This window comes from Dendroctonus ponderosae, unplaced genomic scaffold, assembly GCF_020466585.1.
Source record: "Dendroctonus ponderosae isolate FM_Combo_2020 unplaced genomic scaffold, Dpon_F_20191213v2 Dpon_F_20191213_6, whole genome shotgun sequence".
Taxonomy (NCBI): Eukaryota; Metazoa; Arthropoda; class Insecta; order Coleoptera; family Curculionidae; genus Dendroctonus; species Dendroctonus ponderosae.
In genome coordinates, this window is record NW_026018814.1 from 13495992 (window position 1) to 13509577 (window position 13586).

Genomic DNA, 13586 nt, shown 5'->3' on the forward strand with positions numbered 1-13586 from the left:
ATACCTTGCTACGAACAATAAATTCACAGAAGTAAAGGCTGCGTCTCATGCATCCGTTTATATGATGATACGATGATACGAAAGTGTTTCTATTGATTGGAGATCTGCGAATTCTTCCGCCAACCATTAGAAAGACTTTCGTATCATCGTACCATCGCATAAGCGGATGCATGGGACACAGGCTTTACAATCATATTGTAATTCATAAATCGATATTCCCGCTTATTTTTAATTTAGGGACCGAAACACCTGGCAGAGAGCGCGCATAAGCGATCACGGTCGTTTGCATGGAGTTGTCACTTCTGGTTCAGAGGTGTTCTGTGGTGTTGGGTATTGCCGTCTCGAATAGGAATCGCGCAGCGGAAAGCAAAAAAATACAGTCCACTTTTTCTACACGCCGACAATTTTGTTATCATGTTATGGTTTAAAATATCTATAACCAAGTTTGCAATGGTTGACGATATGCCTGAACACATTGCTTCATCATATATTTGTAAACAAAACTGGTTTTCGAATTGAAAGTATGTGGATTTTAAGCACGATTTTATGGCCTTGATAAATTCTTCTGCAATTGTTGTATGGCGTTTGAATATATTTAATTTTACTTTTTTATAAAGTCTATTGCATAAAAAGTTGTATAGTCTGTAAGTATATTTGCATATAACAAAACTTTTGTTTTTTATTTTAATAGAACCATAAATATTCCACGAAAGAATGATGTAAAATTCTGATTTTCTTAGTAAATCTTTTAGAATGTTGAGTAACTATTTAGATAATTTAGATAACACAAACAAATCAGAACTGTTCGATACTTCAAAAATCAACATTTTTATGAACCTTCATAAAATAGAAGATTTAACATAATATTGTACAGAATGCCAACGCCAAAATTAAAACTAATAATGATAATATCGTTACCGCAAATATATCGCATAAATGACAACAAAAACATTAAAAATTATAAAACCATGTTTTATTATTATGGGACATGAAAACTACAAACAACTTAATTAATGACTACCAAATCTCTTTGATACTACTGGCTTTTTGAGTCAAAAGCGGCAAAGAAAAAACATTATTTTACTTGCCGTTTCGGCTATTTTTAGTCATCCCCAGGACATAAACATTTATTGTTTGTTACAGAATATCTTTTACCAAATAATACCACGGCCACTATCAAATTCCAACAARTTTGAGTAATGTTTATCAAACTTTAATTTAAAATTTACAAGAAACGGTAAAATAAATTTATATTATTACTATTTATTATTAATTAACTTATGACAGTACATATTTAAAATAATTGATATAAAACCAGGAATATTAAACCGAGAAACCTGGATCACGAGATTATTGAAAGAACGGGATATTGATTTGCCAAAAATTAATGTTAGCAGTTGCTTAATTTTTCGACAAAATTCGACGGAATTTTAATCCCTTTGAATAATATCGGAAAAAATGTTCGCATCATTGTAAAACATAGCGTACATCGTACACAAGATAAAAGCATTTAAAATGAAAAAACAAAACTATAAATTTCACTTACCAATACGTGATTGATGTAATTGGGAAATATTAATTTGCGGGCGTAGATCAGCAGCACTTCTTAGTGGTTCTGACTCTTGATTGGTATTGGCAAGCTGAAGTGGTTTAGACATAAAACCTCCTCTGACCTGCAAAGGATTGTGTGAAACTATGTTTCACAGCTGTTTCCAAATGATTACATGTAAATTATAGAACTGCACCTACCTTAAAATACACTTCCACGCCATAAATTAAAAAGAAGATAACCACTATGAACATAAGCACGGCATAGCATCCATTGAACAAGTGATTATAAAATCCTGGATCATCGACTGGTGGCTTTGCAAGTTGGGTTGTTATAAACTCGGCAAAAAGTAGTCCGTAAGATATTATGTTAAACGTAATAAAGCCCAAGAATGACTTTGATATAAATTGGGGCTTCTCATAACGAATTCCTTGAAGATGGAAAACCTAAAAAATATAGTAATGTTATGGGGCACAATTTTCAGTCGCATTTAATCTTGATAATAACAAATAAAAATCGAAATAATTTTCAACCAAAAAARAACTATTTGAAYATGAYYAMGTCAGGAAGATTCTTACAACTAAGTATASACATTACAATTATGATTTMAWTATTGCGTTAGTTAAAGGGATTAYWTTRGTGCAAAGAARACTTTTTAGTTCTTGCAAGGATTCTGCAAATAAAAGCTTTTCCAGAATGGTCAGTCAGGTCAATGTCGCGAGRCTCAATAAAATGYGATTTTTTTTCAATATCTTTTACACCAKATAAAAAATGGGKAAGAAACATTTTGAAAACTAAGTTTTATTCAGATTTTCTTCGAATCATTTATTTATAATTTTCCGAAATTACTTTTCGAAACGGCATTTTGTTAAGCACGAAACCTCGCTTACTTAATTMTAATTGATTCTRTGTAGCTCTTATTCTTCCAAAATCATTATAATTGACTCAGCGCCAAYTAACTAGWTCMAACTWGTRGGTACTTAAAGCATTTYATATTACTGYACCRRCAMTWTTTTTTAATACATACATTATATGAACACAACTGACTATTTATTCACTTCAATTCTTGTATYTGTATCAGTAGKTAGATGGATTAATTATGTTACAGAAWWTTTWTTAAAKGATTTYATAATAMTAAAATCAACTTTTTACCCTTTCTWTRAAACCGTATTAACCGCAAATGCTTAAATTCCTTAACGACACACTTACACGATTGTTATTTTTCGAGTTACATGATTAGAAATTAAACAATAAGCCACTTGGAAAATAAAACTTTGATTTTTTCTTACTGAGACAATCACAAACAATAGCACATTGTTTAGCTTTGAAATAAGTGCATTTATGCGACCTCATTAAAACTTATCAGTCATTGTTTTCACATTAATCATTTTTACCAGAATATGGACGTTTAATCTTGGTATCGATTAATTATAAGCTATTGCAGCAGCATACAAGTAAATATGTTTTTTTAAATCAATCCCGTTGATGGAATTATAAAAATACATATATATTTTCTTCGAACCGAAGGGATTTTTTTATATGAAAATTCGACAAGACCCGTACATTTTATTTATAAGGGGGCTTTGAATGAATATAATAAAATAAATAAATATGAATTTAAATATATTTTAAATCATAAATACAAATATTTATTTAGAGTGTCCCCCTTACAAATAAAATGGACTGGTCTTTCCGATTTTTTATATTTTCAACTGCAAGAAAGATATTAAGGGTGGGAAGTTTTCAAATTGACACCCTGTACATGTATTTATTTATTTATTGATAAATAAGTTAAGGTCATTGAAACCTTAAATTATGTCACAATGTTGATGGGGAATAATGTAAAAACTCGGTTTCTATTAGTTTTTTTTATGGAAAAGAGTTAAAAATGACTAAGCATCCAGGCAATTTTTTTAAACAAATATCTCAGTTTACAGCGTATTTATGGTTAGTTTTTAAATTATGCTCTTCAAAACCTAGAACGTATAATGTCGAACATGGATAAAGTTTACCTTCCTTGGGGAAGGTAAGTTCAAATCTTATCCATGGCAAACGCACGAAATACGCAACGTTTTGTATGTACGTACAATCGTATTGGCTTTTTAGAGAAAGTAAAATGTTTTCATCAATTTATTGAACTGAACACATGCTAAAAGCACCACTAATGATTAGCAACGATTAGATCGATCGGTACTGTTTGTCCGCGGACTTTATAAGATACATAATATTATACCTAATTTTATGGATATATTTGATAGATCGTCAATTACTTGATATAAACATCCACATTTTAGCATCTTGTCGTATTCTTAATTTCATTTGATACTTAATCGTTAAATGAAAGTTTTTTCCATAATACATTCTGTAAAAATGCATCTTATTCTAAAATAAACTGAAATCGCATTATGAAAAAAACATGTGACAGTAATTGCAAGGAACAGGTATTTAATTAATATGCCGATCTAATAACTTACCCCTTAATAGTGTATTTATGTTTTGCCACAAACCAAACACAATCTCAAATGATTGTATATAATGGCAAATGATAGTGCAATGTCGATAATACAACCTTGCTAATCATTTGTTTACTATAAGCTCATAGTCTTCTTTTGGTAAATGGCAATATTAACTTTGATTCAGATCTTAATATGGCATCAATAAGTAATTAACGCATATGCTTAATGTTTTCATTACTTAATTTAGAATGCATTTTCATTTATTAAATTAACCCGGCAGTAGAGTTACGCATGTGGGTTCATGTCTAGGTCGAAGTGCTAATGAGGCGAGAGGGCCACTTACCGGCCTCTCAACGACTACGACTACTATATCATTTACATTAGTAGTCGTTGATCTATCTGTATTCAAATCAAATTCACTAAGCGGTACCTTCCATTCCTTCGGCGGATAGGACGAAAATCACAGATCTTTTTTTATCTCCAGAACAGTATCTTCGAATTACAATATGAATATTAATGATTGCTTTGATCTTGAATCAGACCATTCAGAAGTAGTTGACTATGAGTGAAAAAATAATTAAAAGGGAGGCCCCACACAACAACGGATTGGAGGAGCTTCCAAGCTGACCTACAAGAGGAAATCACGTTGATCGTAATCTTGAAAACAGCCGAATGACTCGACATAGAAACCCAAAAATTTACGACTCTGCTACAAACAGTTGCTCACAAAAACACCAAAGAAATTGCTCAAATCACGAAAGCTGTAAACTATCCGGATAAAATTCGGATTTTACTCAAAGCAAGAAGATGGCAACAAACACATTCATTCTAGCGATAAGGCATTATTAAATAGACAAACTCAAAAGCTAAAACGTGAAATTTTCAGATTCAGAATTCTCTCAATTCCTTTACTTCCACATTTACCAGCAGAAACGAAACTGAATATTTCTTGTGGCGGTTATTGGTAAGTTGGATTTCGATCAAACCACTGTACAATTCATCAAGAGCATCGAATATCTGATGAAATAGAAAAATCACTAGAAGTAAGTAAAGAAGGTCTGTTCAGCAATATTCCTCGACGTAGCGTAAGCATTCGACAAGGTATGACATGAAGGTCTAGTCTATAAACTCAGTTAAATGCTACTCCAACCAAACGTGAAATTTCTCACTTTATATATCACTATAGACTTCAGAATCAAGCAAAAATGAAGTCCAAGTTTAAAGAGTTGAAAAATAGTTTAAATTGCGCAATACAGATAGCTAATTGGCAGGCAGTCCAAAATGACTGCACAAGAAACTTTTAATATACAAACAAATTACTAAACCTACGGAAGTTCACTACAGCACAGTTTGCGTGTAAATATCGACTATCAAAAAGCTTTAGAAAGTCGATGTACTGACTTATTTAAGTACCCTAATTTTAAGATAGTAGATAAATACTGATGGTTGTAGTAATGTGGTTTAGTAATTCAAAATCAACTAAAAAAAATAGGCAGCATAAGTGAATGTGTGATGTTTGCTTTCTGTTTGGAAAGCAAAGTAGCATTTGATATTTGATTAATTCATGCTATTTTAAGCACAGTTTTTCTTCAATTGAACTTGAGCAATAGCTGAATCCAACAATAAAAAGAGTGTAATTTCCCAACTGATATCAAAATGCTCTGCCTCTTATGAAAATTACTTAATGTACCTAATAATAACTTGAAATGAAATATCAAATATCAACAGTTTCATGTTTTTAAATTAAGTACCGTTGAATACTAAAAGCCGAATTAGCGCTCTGTCCACCAAACATATGCAAACAAAATGCGTAAGTTAATCGCACGCATAAGTTAATCGCAGTTAACGGATGTGATGTGTTAAAACAAGTGAATTACAGGCTATAGAAACATATTACATAATAACTCTATTTCATGCGGAACAAATTTATCATTGTATAATTTATCTATATATTTATCGCCTGGCACAATGTCACCTTTTTTATTAGTTTTATACCAAGCTTGCAGTGTGCTCACGAATACATTTAGCAAAATAAATAAATTTGTATTATAGATTGATTGCAAAATATCTTTATAAAAACAATGCGATTGTCTCAAAATTTAAATTGGCATATAAAAAGGTAGCAAATAATGCATGTATCTATATCTATATTACCAACTTAGAGTTTGGAGATAAACCGGCCGCCGAAAAAGGCTCATACAGCCGTTGCAGTTGCTCCATATCGCGGTGGAACACAAATGTTTTGTGGGGGTATTATGTTTAATAGAAGGATCCCATTTATTCACATATCGGGGTCGATGACAGGTGCATATTACCTTGCAAATGTTCTTATTCATAGAATTATACCCCTACGTGATGAATTATTACTTTCCTGACTGTGTTTCAATTCCAAATCAAATTCATTCCTGGGTTTCAGTAGAAAATGCATGCCAAGGCTTAAAGCAGCAACAACGCTACACATAAAAACTGATGATGGTGGAAAAATACACCGAAAAGTATTTTGATTGATAAATACACCCCACCCAACTACTATACGAACGCACAAACATGACAAAGATCTCGGAAAGACTCATACAGCTACAGACAAAATGGACAAACAACCCCTACAACTGGACCATACTGAATCCCCTTTGTCTTACAAGACCAACCAGACAATCCCGCTTCCGTTTCCCTACATTAACGCTACTCGAACACTTACAAACGCAACGGACTAGTGGACAATAAAATAATTTCTTCTTGCCACTGAAATCTTATTTATTTAATAACATTGTTAACCTAGAATGGGAGAATTTTCATATTTGTTTTTTATTTAGATTGGGACTGCATGTATTAAACAAGGGCAGAAATACCGATAGGTCGATAGCCTTTTTTAGAAATAAAGATGTTTACTACTACTACTAGAGACAATAAATGACTGAAACCCAGGAATGAATTTTATTTGGAATTAATTATGTTGTTGGTTAGAAATTGCATTTTTCTCTTTTTAAAATTTTTGCATCCGGAGTGTAATTTTCTTTTTATAACTGATAATTCGTTGAAATTAAATTAATTTTGCCGTTTTTTAGAAGCTTTTAATATAGATTTAACACCGGGGTCTGCAAGGTTTCACAAATTTTTTAAATATCCAAATAACTAAGGGGGTGCAAGACTTTTGAAAGCGAGTGTATTTAAGTGCATTCTGAAAATTGTTAGTGCCGTTCAATTTCTAAGCGATTATTAGGTTTTCTTTAGTTTTTTACTATAATACTTACTTAATTAGTATGTGTATTTGCTATAATATAAATTTAACATTAAAATATCAATAAAACTCGTGGTGTGTGTATCGTTATTTACTCACATACACTTTCTCCACATGATGTCAAACTTATGGCATTCCTAATTTGAACAGTTGGATACTTATAGCCGAGCAAATTCCGGAAAAATATGGTTCATATTAAATAGACTTAATCCTTACAACAATCATGTTTTTAAAAACGTTCCATAAAATAATATTACATTTCTAGATGCAAATGGGCGTAATTAGTTCAAAGATCATGATTTCAGATGTGCGAAACTGCGCAATTCTCACTTAAGTTTCTCTCAAACTCTCACTTTAGTAGTGCTACAGCGTGCTATATCTGAATATCGCTATATATTCTTTGATGGATATAATGCGGCTATAATGTTAACTATAACGAGTTTGTGTTTTTTTACGTTATATATTTAAAAACGATTCTTTAGTTGAAAATGGTTAACACATATCTATAAAGATAGCAAAAGAAGCCATCCCTTTCTAAATGTTTAAATATTTGCATACAAGGGATGCCCCATCGTTGAGAAATTCATGTATATCATAAGAAATGCGTTATAATACTCATTTCGTATTCGCATGAAATTGATGCATATAAAATAATAAAAAAACGCTTGTATTTATTTTGGTTAACTACTGATAGAAGCATTTCTTCCATCTTAGTTTGTACCTCCGTTAGTCAACTTTTTCCCAGTTCAATTCCGATTACAAGTATAAACATTCAACATGGTTTACACGATAACCGAAAGACTCAAGAATGTTCGCTTTTATTTAAAAGTGTTTGCTAAAAAATAATAAATAGCGCCAAATTATATTAAAAAAATACATACCTCGGCCCAGAAACATACTATCAAAGAGGCGCTGGACATTAGAAGAGGATAGTAAGAAGACAGCAAACTACTGGACCACCCATATTGGAACGATTCCTGAAAAAAAAACATGATTACATAATTACTAAAAGATCCAATGTTTCACTGAACTGAGTGAGCGTCCATCACAATATAATAAAATTTTACAGTGCACGTTAATAATACCACCTAAAGTAATAACCAGCAAGAAAAATTTTCCGTAAAGAGTTTTTCTATTAAATTGGCATATTGTTAATTTCGATCGCCACGGGCGGATAAAATGATCAAGACGAGAAAAAAGAGTGCATGTGACTATGATGCTTAACGAACGTTATCGAACGTTTAATACACAATAACATATTTTCAATAAAATTAATACGCATTCCATAAATTCGTATGTTTCTTCGTAAAAGGATATGTGAAGGAAATAGTTACATTCACCCATAATGTTACCCAAACAAGCAATGATTAGTATACATCTTAACATACAGAGTGGCTCCCGGTTGATAGCACCTTAAAATATATTATATACAGAGCGTCTCATTTGAAATAGAAAAGTTGATACTACTATTTGGTAAAAGCGACAATTCGCAAAGAGGGCAATTATTCAGAATAATCCAAGTATTCCCTTTATGCCAATATGCCTTAGTTCTCCACCACCCGTGAGCCACCCTGTATATAACACATATTTTATTATAAACATACAGGGTGTCCCGTAAGCACATGATCAAAAGGGTACTGCGATATTCTTTGAATAAAAAAAAACGATCTGACCTAATTTTTATTAACAAAAAAGTCTGGCTGGGATCTTACGTAAGATTCATAGTTTGATGAAACAATCGAGTTCAGCACTGGTTTTGGACGAGTGGTGTATTCTTGAGTGTAAAACTACCAGAACTTTTTATTTGCTGGATRGAATCAKCTCATTTTTTTTTGGTTGATGCACTAATCATTTGTTCACAATTTTGTGCTCTTCGTAAAATCTTGTAGCATTCATAGTTTTTGCTCAAAAAAAAATGTCTGTTTTCTAGCCACTTAACAATGCTAGGCATTTACTGCAAATAAGCGCCGCGTAAACGCGTACGCTTTCACGCAAGTTSTCTTCGCMAAACCCTAATACTTTGACCWTGTCGGTCACTTCTTCATTAGAAAAGGTTATTCGAAACGAATTTGTGAGATTGATTGACTATTAATTTATGMCTCGTATCACGATATTTGCAGTTAATGTCTAACATTGTTAAGTGGAAAAACTATGAATGCTACAAGATTTTACAAAGAGCACAAAATTGTAATCWAATAATTAGTGCATCAACCAAAAAAATGGGTTTGATTTCATCCACCAAAAAAAAAAGTTCTGKTAKTTTTKGWACCACGACCCTCAAGATTTCTCCASTTGTCCAAAACGGATGAACTCGATTGTTTCATCAAAATATGAGTYTTAGAKCAGAACAAATTCACAGCGAGTTTCACTAAAATACATCGTACCATTCTCCCGATATTTTGAAATACATAATTAACAAATAATTTTTTTAAAGAAYTTTTACCATCAATARCAGAAGAGCCAGACAGTTWTTGTTAATAAAAGTTAGGTCAGATCGTCTTCCTTTGGCGCAAAGAATATCGCAGTATCCTCTTGATCATGTGCTTACGGGACACCCTGTATAGAATATGTAAAAAAACTGGTCTTCATGCATGAGTGACAAAAGCGGACTATTTTTAACTAATTGCCATTAAATAAATATTTTCTGCTTAGAAGTAATGAGTTAATGCAGAACAAATCCATGAAAAACGCTGCAAGTGGCCAGCCTTGACTCAAACATACAATCTGCTGTTTCCAATTATAAATAGTTAATCAGTGGGGATAATTTAAAAACCAACAGTCCGCCACACTAACAACTAATCTATGATTCAAGGCAATTGTGTAGAGTGCACATGCACTAACAATGAACTTTACGCGCGTTTGAGATAAGAAACAAACGCATTTGATAACATGAATCGTTTCGAGAATATAGGCTACCGAATTTACTGGAACAAACAATTTAATAAAAAATTGGAATTTTTAAATCTATAACGCTGGCCCAAATTGCTTGCAGCCACTTAGGCTTTCAGTTGAAGTTTGCTGATACCATTTTATTGAAGACATGCATATGAAAAATGTATGTCAGCCAACGTACAAACAAGTGCTATTTTCAATTACTTGGTTTAATTTGCACCGATAATATAGTAAAAATCTAGAAAAAGTAAACAAATAATATCGTTTCGACATTTCGATCGTTTGAAATTGCTTTGTCCGCTTTTTCCGAACTGATTACTTAATTTAATTGGCTGTAGATTTAATAATGTACCTACTTCGATACAAACGTGAATACTCACAGGAAATATAAAATAAGCTCCTCTTAGCAAACTTGCAAAGCAAATAACCAAGTATATTAGCTTCTGAGTTGTAATCTTGCAGGCCTTCAAAGTTGTTGGGGCTTTTAGTCGTTGATATTCTGAGATACAGCACATTATAAGTTGTATAGCGCAGACTATGCCTAAAGAAGCGAAAAATATGTGAAAAATAGAGAAAAATGTGTTAACTTATAAAACTACACACCAATAAAGAAAAAGACTCCTCCAATTCCTGCATGATAAGGTAAGTTGGGGTCGTCACATAATTCTCCTGTAAACCTTATGTTGCACATACAGGTTCCATTCCAACATTCCCCTCGCCCAGAACAGTCTCTACTACAGCTAGAGCTTAGTCCAGACATGTAAAGTAAATGCCGAAACATCACTTAAATGGTCCTGAAGACTATAAATAAAGGTAATTTAAATAGATCAAAGGATGACATGTAGTCATCTTATTTAAAAATTGCACATTACCTGTAGTCCAGTCCGGAGTGGTTAATATCAAGCAAGCACTCTCCAGATAACAACGGAATTATAGAAAGCACTTGACAAACTATGAACTTTTATCCAATTCACAAAACACAATACAAAACAACAACATTGCCAATGTAACATTTGACATTTGCCACCATTTTAGTTCTTTGTTGTAAAATGACACATGACAGTCCTGACTGACAGAAGTCAAAATAGACTTGTGACCAGGGGTGGCCATACGTACGGTAATTACCGTACATGTACGGCAATTTGGGCAATTGTACGGTGTAGGTCCCGAACGCGTTACCGTACGCCAATTGTACGATATTTCCAATAAAAATCAATTTAAATGCAAGAAGTGCTATACTTTTCCTCGTTTCTGTGCGTAATAGATTTTTCTCTCAGCCATATAATTTAGGTATTGACGACAGATATATTATATTCTTGTTGATAACATTTCAAACGACAAACCATTATAGTATTGCTTGTATCAGTATTCGAATATGGAGTCTACAGAGTTTTTTTATTTTTAAGGTATGGAGTTAATTCGAAGTTGGTAAATTTTATGGCTTCAAATGAGAATCAACCCTGGACCACAAAATATCCCCCCCAGGGGGTATGTTCTGTGCCCTGGACAGAGGAGGCAACGATTGAACTATATCCACTTTTTGGAAAACTTAAAAAACATGGTTCAGACATACAAATTATTGAAAAACATGTTGGACATATTTTTTGAGCACCTCAATCTTTTTGACATTATAGGAACAAAACAATTAGTAGTATGTACTTACAAAAGTATATTTAATACTTTCCCTTAAGGCATATGTGGATATCCTTCCTCTTCCAACTAATCTAATTTATTTAAAAGCATCGCTTTAAATTCGCTGTTGCTTTTCAACTTTGCTCCATCCTATCCATTTTTTGCTTGTTCCTTATTTTCTCCTGTTCCTTTCATCTGCACTGACCCAGCTGGGCAATAGAGATGTTTGAAGTCGGCTCTTCGGGTGCCTAGCTGGTTGTTCATCGTTTTTCTTTTCAAATGTTCCTCCTAAAATCTGTCTCTCATTTTTGGGCGGTGGAGCGCTTAGTGCCACCGTAATTACGTATTCGTCTATATCCATTTGATCTGTGTGCTTTAAGGCCACTTTTGCTTGTTGTTCACTTTCAAATTCGATATATGCTAATCCCTAACAGATAAAAAATAACATTTTCAAATTGGCCAAACTATAAGAGTTCATTTTTCGTTCTGTTGCATTTTTTACAGTTTTCTCTACTCACATTGATTTCAGAAGAGCGATTTTTTTTAAATTAAAACGGGATGTTTATGGCAAAAATCTTCATCTTTTACCTATATCCCTAATACCTTTTTATATTAACCCGAGATGTTTTAGGGGATTTAAAAAATTTAAACAACATGTAACGTTAAATGATGTAAATATCGCTTAATATCAACGGCAAAAATATAATTATTTACCTTTGGTTGTCCACTCTTATGCAGGACTGGACGTACATCTTAAGCACCATGGTTCTGGAATATTTCCTGGATTTCCTCTTTCGATTTCTTAATAGGCAATCCAGGCACAAACAGTTTATTCTTCTCTTCGTTGGTGGCATGTTTAAATATGGGTTTCCTTTCAGTTCTACTAGCTTTGATTTCAGACATGAATATCGGACGTCCATCCAGCGGATCCCTATCCCGAGCCAAGGCCACTATGACTTGGAAAAGCTACCATTAAGACATCTTTCGGTGGCACTTAAATCAATTACTTCTTATTCAGTTTTGAATTCGATCATAGAATAAGGCCTATAATTCGACATAGCCGAAACACCTGGATTTTCCTTTGCGATCCGTTGCTGTTTATAGCTGCAGCGTTTAAAAAAATTGTCTTGTTTTTCCTCACTCACACCCAGGTAATATGTTGCTCACAAAGAGTGGTTTTTTGGTTTTTCTCTACTAGAGGTTTGGGTTTTAATAGTTCCTCAGGCTTCTCTTGAGGTTTTGGCTTATCTTTTACACCATCCTTTTTCATTCGTTTCGTTTCAGTGTCATCGTTACGTATTTTTTGTTTGATGCCTTTATGCATTTTACGTCGTTTCGGCACGACTCGTTATGACCGGAAACAAAATTTGAAGTTTCTAAAACAGCAGCAAGTTGGAAAACGTCTAACGTGCATGGTCTACGTAAATCTCCCTATATATAACCCTCATAACTTGTATCATTTGCATTATCATGTTTATATATAAATCTTATGTACAGGGCTTTACCCTTTTTTTACTCTTACAACTACAAGGTTCATAAATAATATTCGCTAAAAATTGTTGATTTTTTTAATAATTAATAAATAATCAGTGACGCCCAAGTCAACATTGTAAGATGACTTTAGAGGTGTCAAATTGACGTGAGTGAACGTCAGCTCGCTGCCTGGGATTATTTCAGAATTTGCATTAAAAAGGCAAAGAAAAGTATATTTAAATTTGGCTGATTGATATAAATACATTAACAAGTATTTCGTTCTCTTGTAAATTTAAAAAGCAATTTTAATTTACAATATTTTCTATAATTAATTGTTTAATTTAAG

At 32.8% G+C, this 13586-nt stretch overlaps 1 protein-coding gene and 1 long non-coding RNA gene across 4 annotated transcripts in view; one reads left to right on the forward strand and one right to left on the reverse strand.

Annotated features, from left to right (window-relative positions):
• The window catches only part of LOC109543800, a 17738-nt gene extending 6822 nt beyond the window's left edge, over positions 1-10916 (reverse strand). Inside the window, exons 1-5 of one of the 3 annotated variants that reach the window (XM_019913671.2) lie at positions 10739-10916; positions 10516-10676; positions 8125-8220; positions 1750-1995; positions 1547-1673 (exon numbers count right to left, since the gene is read on the reverse strand). In XM_019913671.2, coding sequence (XP_019769230.1) covers positions 1547-1673; positions 1750-1995; positions 8125-8220; positions 10516-10676; positions 10739-10916 — 808 coding nt within the window. Of the gene's footprint in view, positions 1-1546; positions 1674-1749; positions 1996-8124; positions 8221-8274; positions 8496-10491; positions 10677-10738 lie in introns of those variants that run through there. The other 2 variants (XM_019913670.2, XM_019913673.2) reach the window with 2 other exon arrangements.
• Positions 10670-11797, forward strand: LOC109543802. The gene is made up of 3 exons (XR_002172526.2): positions 10670-10777; positions 10831-11425; positions 11542-11797. It is a non-coding gene; the product is annotated as an uncharacterized LOC109543802 (long non-coding RNA).
• Positions 11798-13586: the final 1789 nt, after the last annotated feature.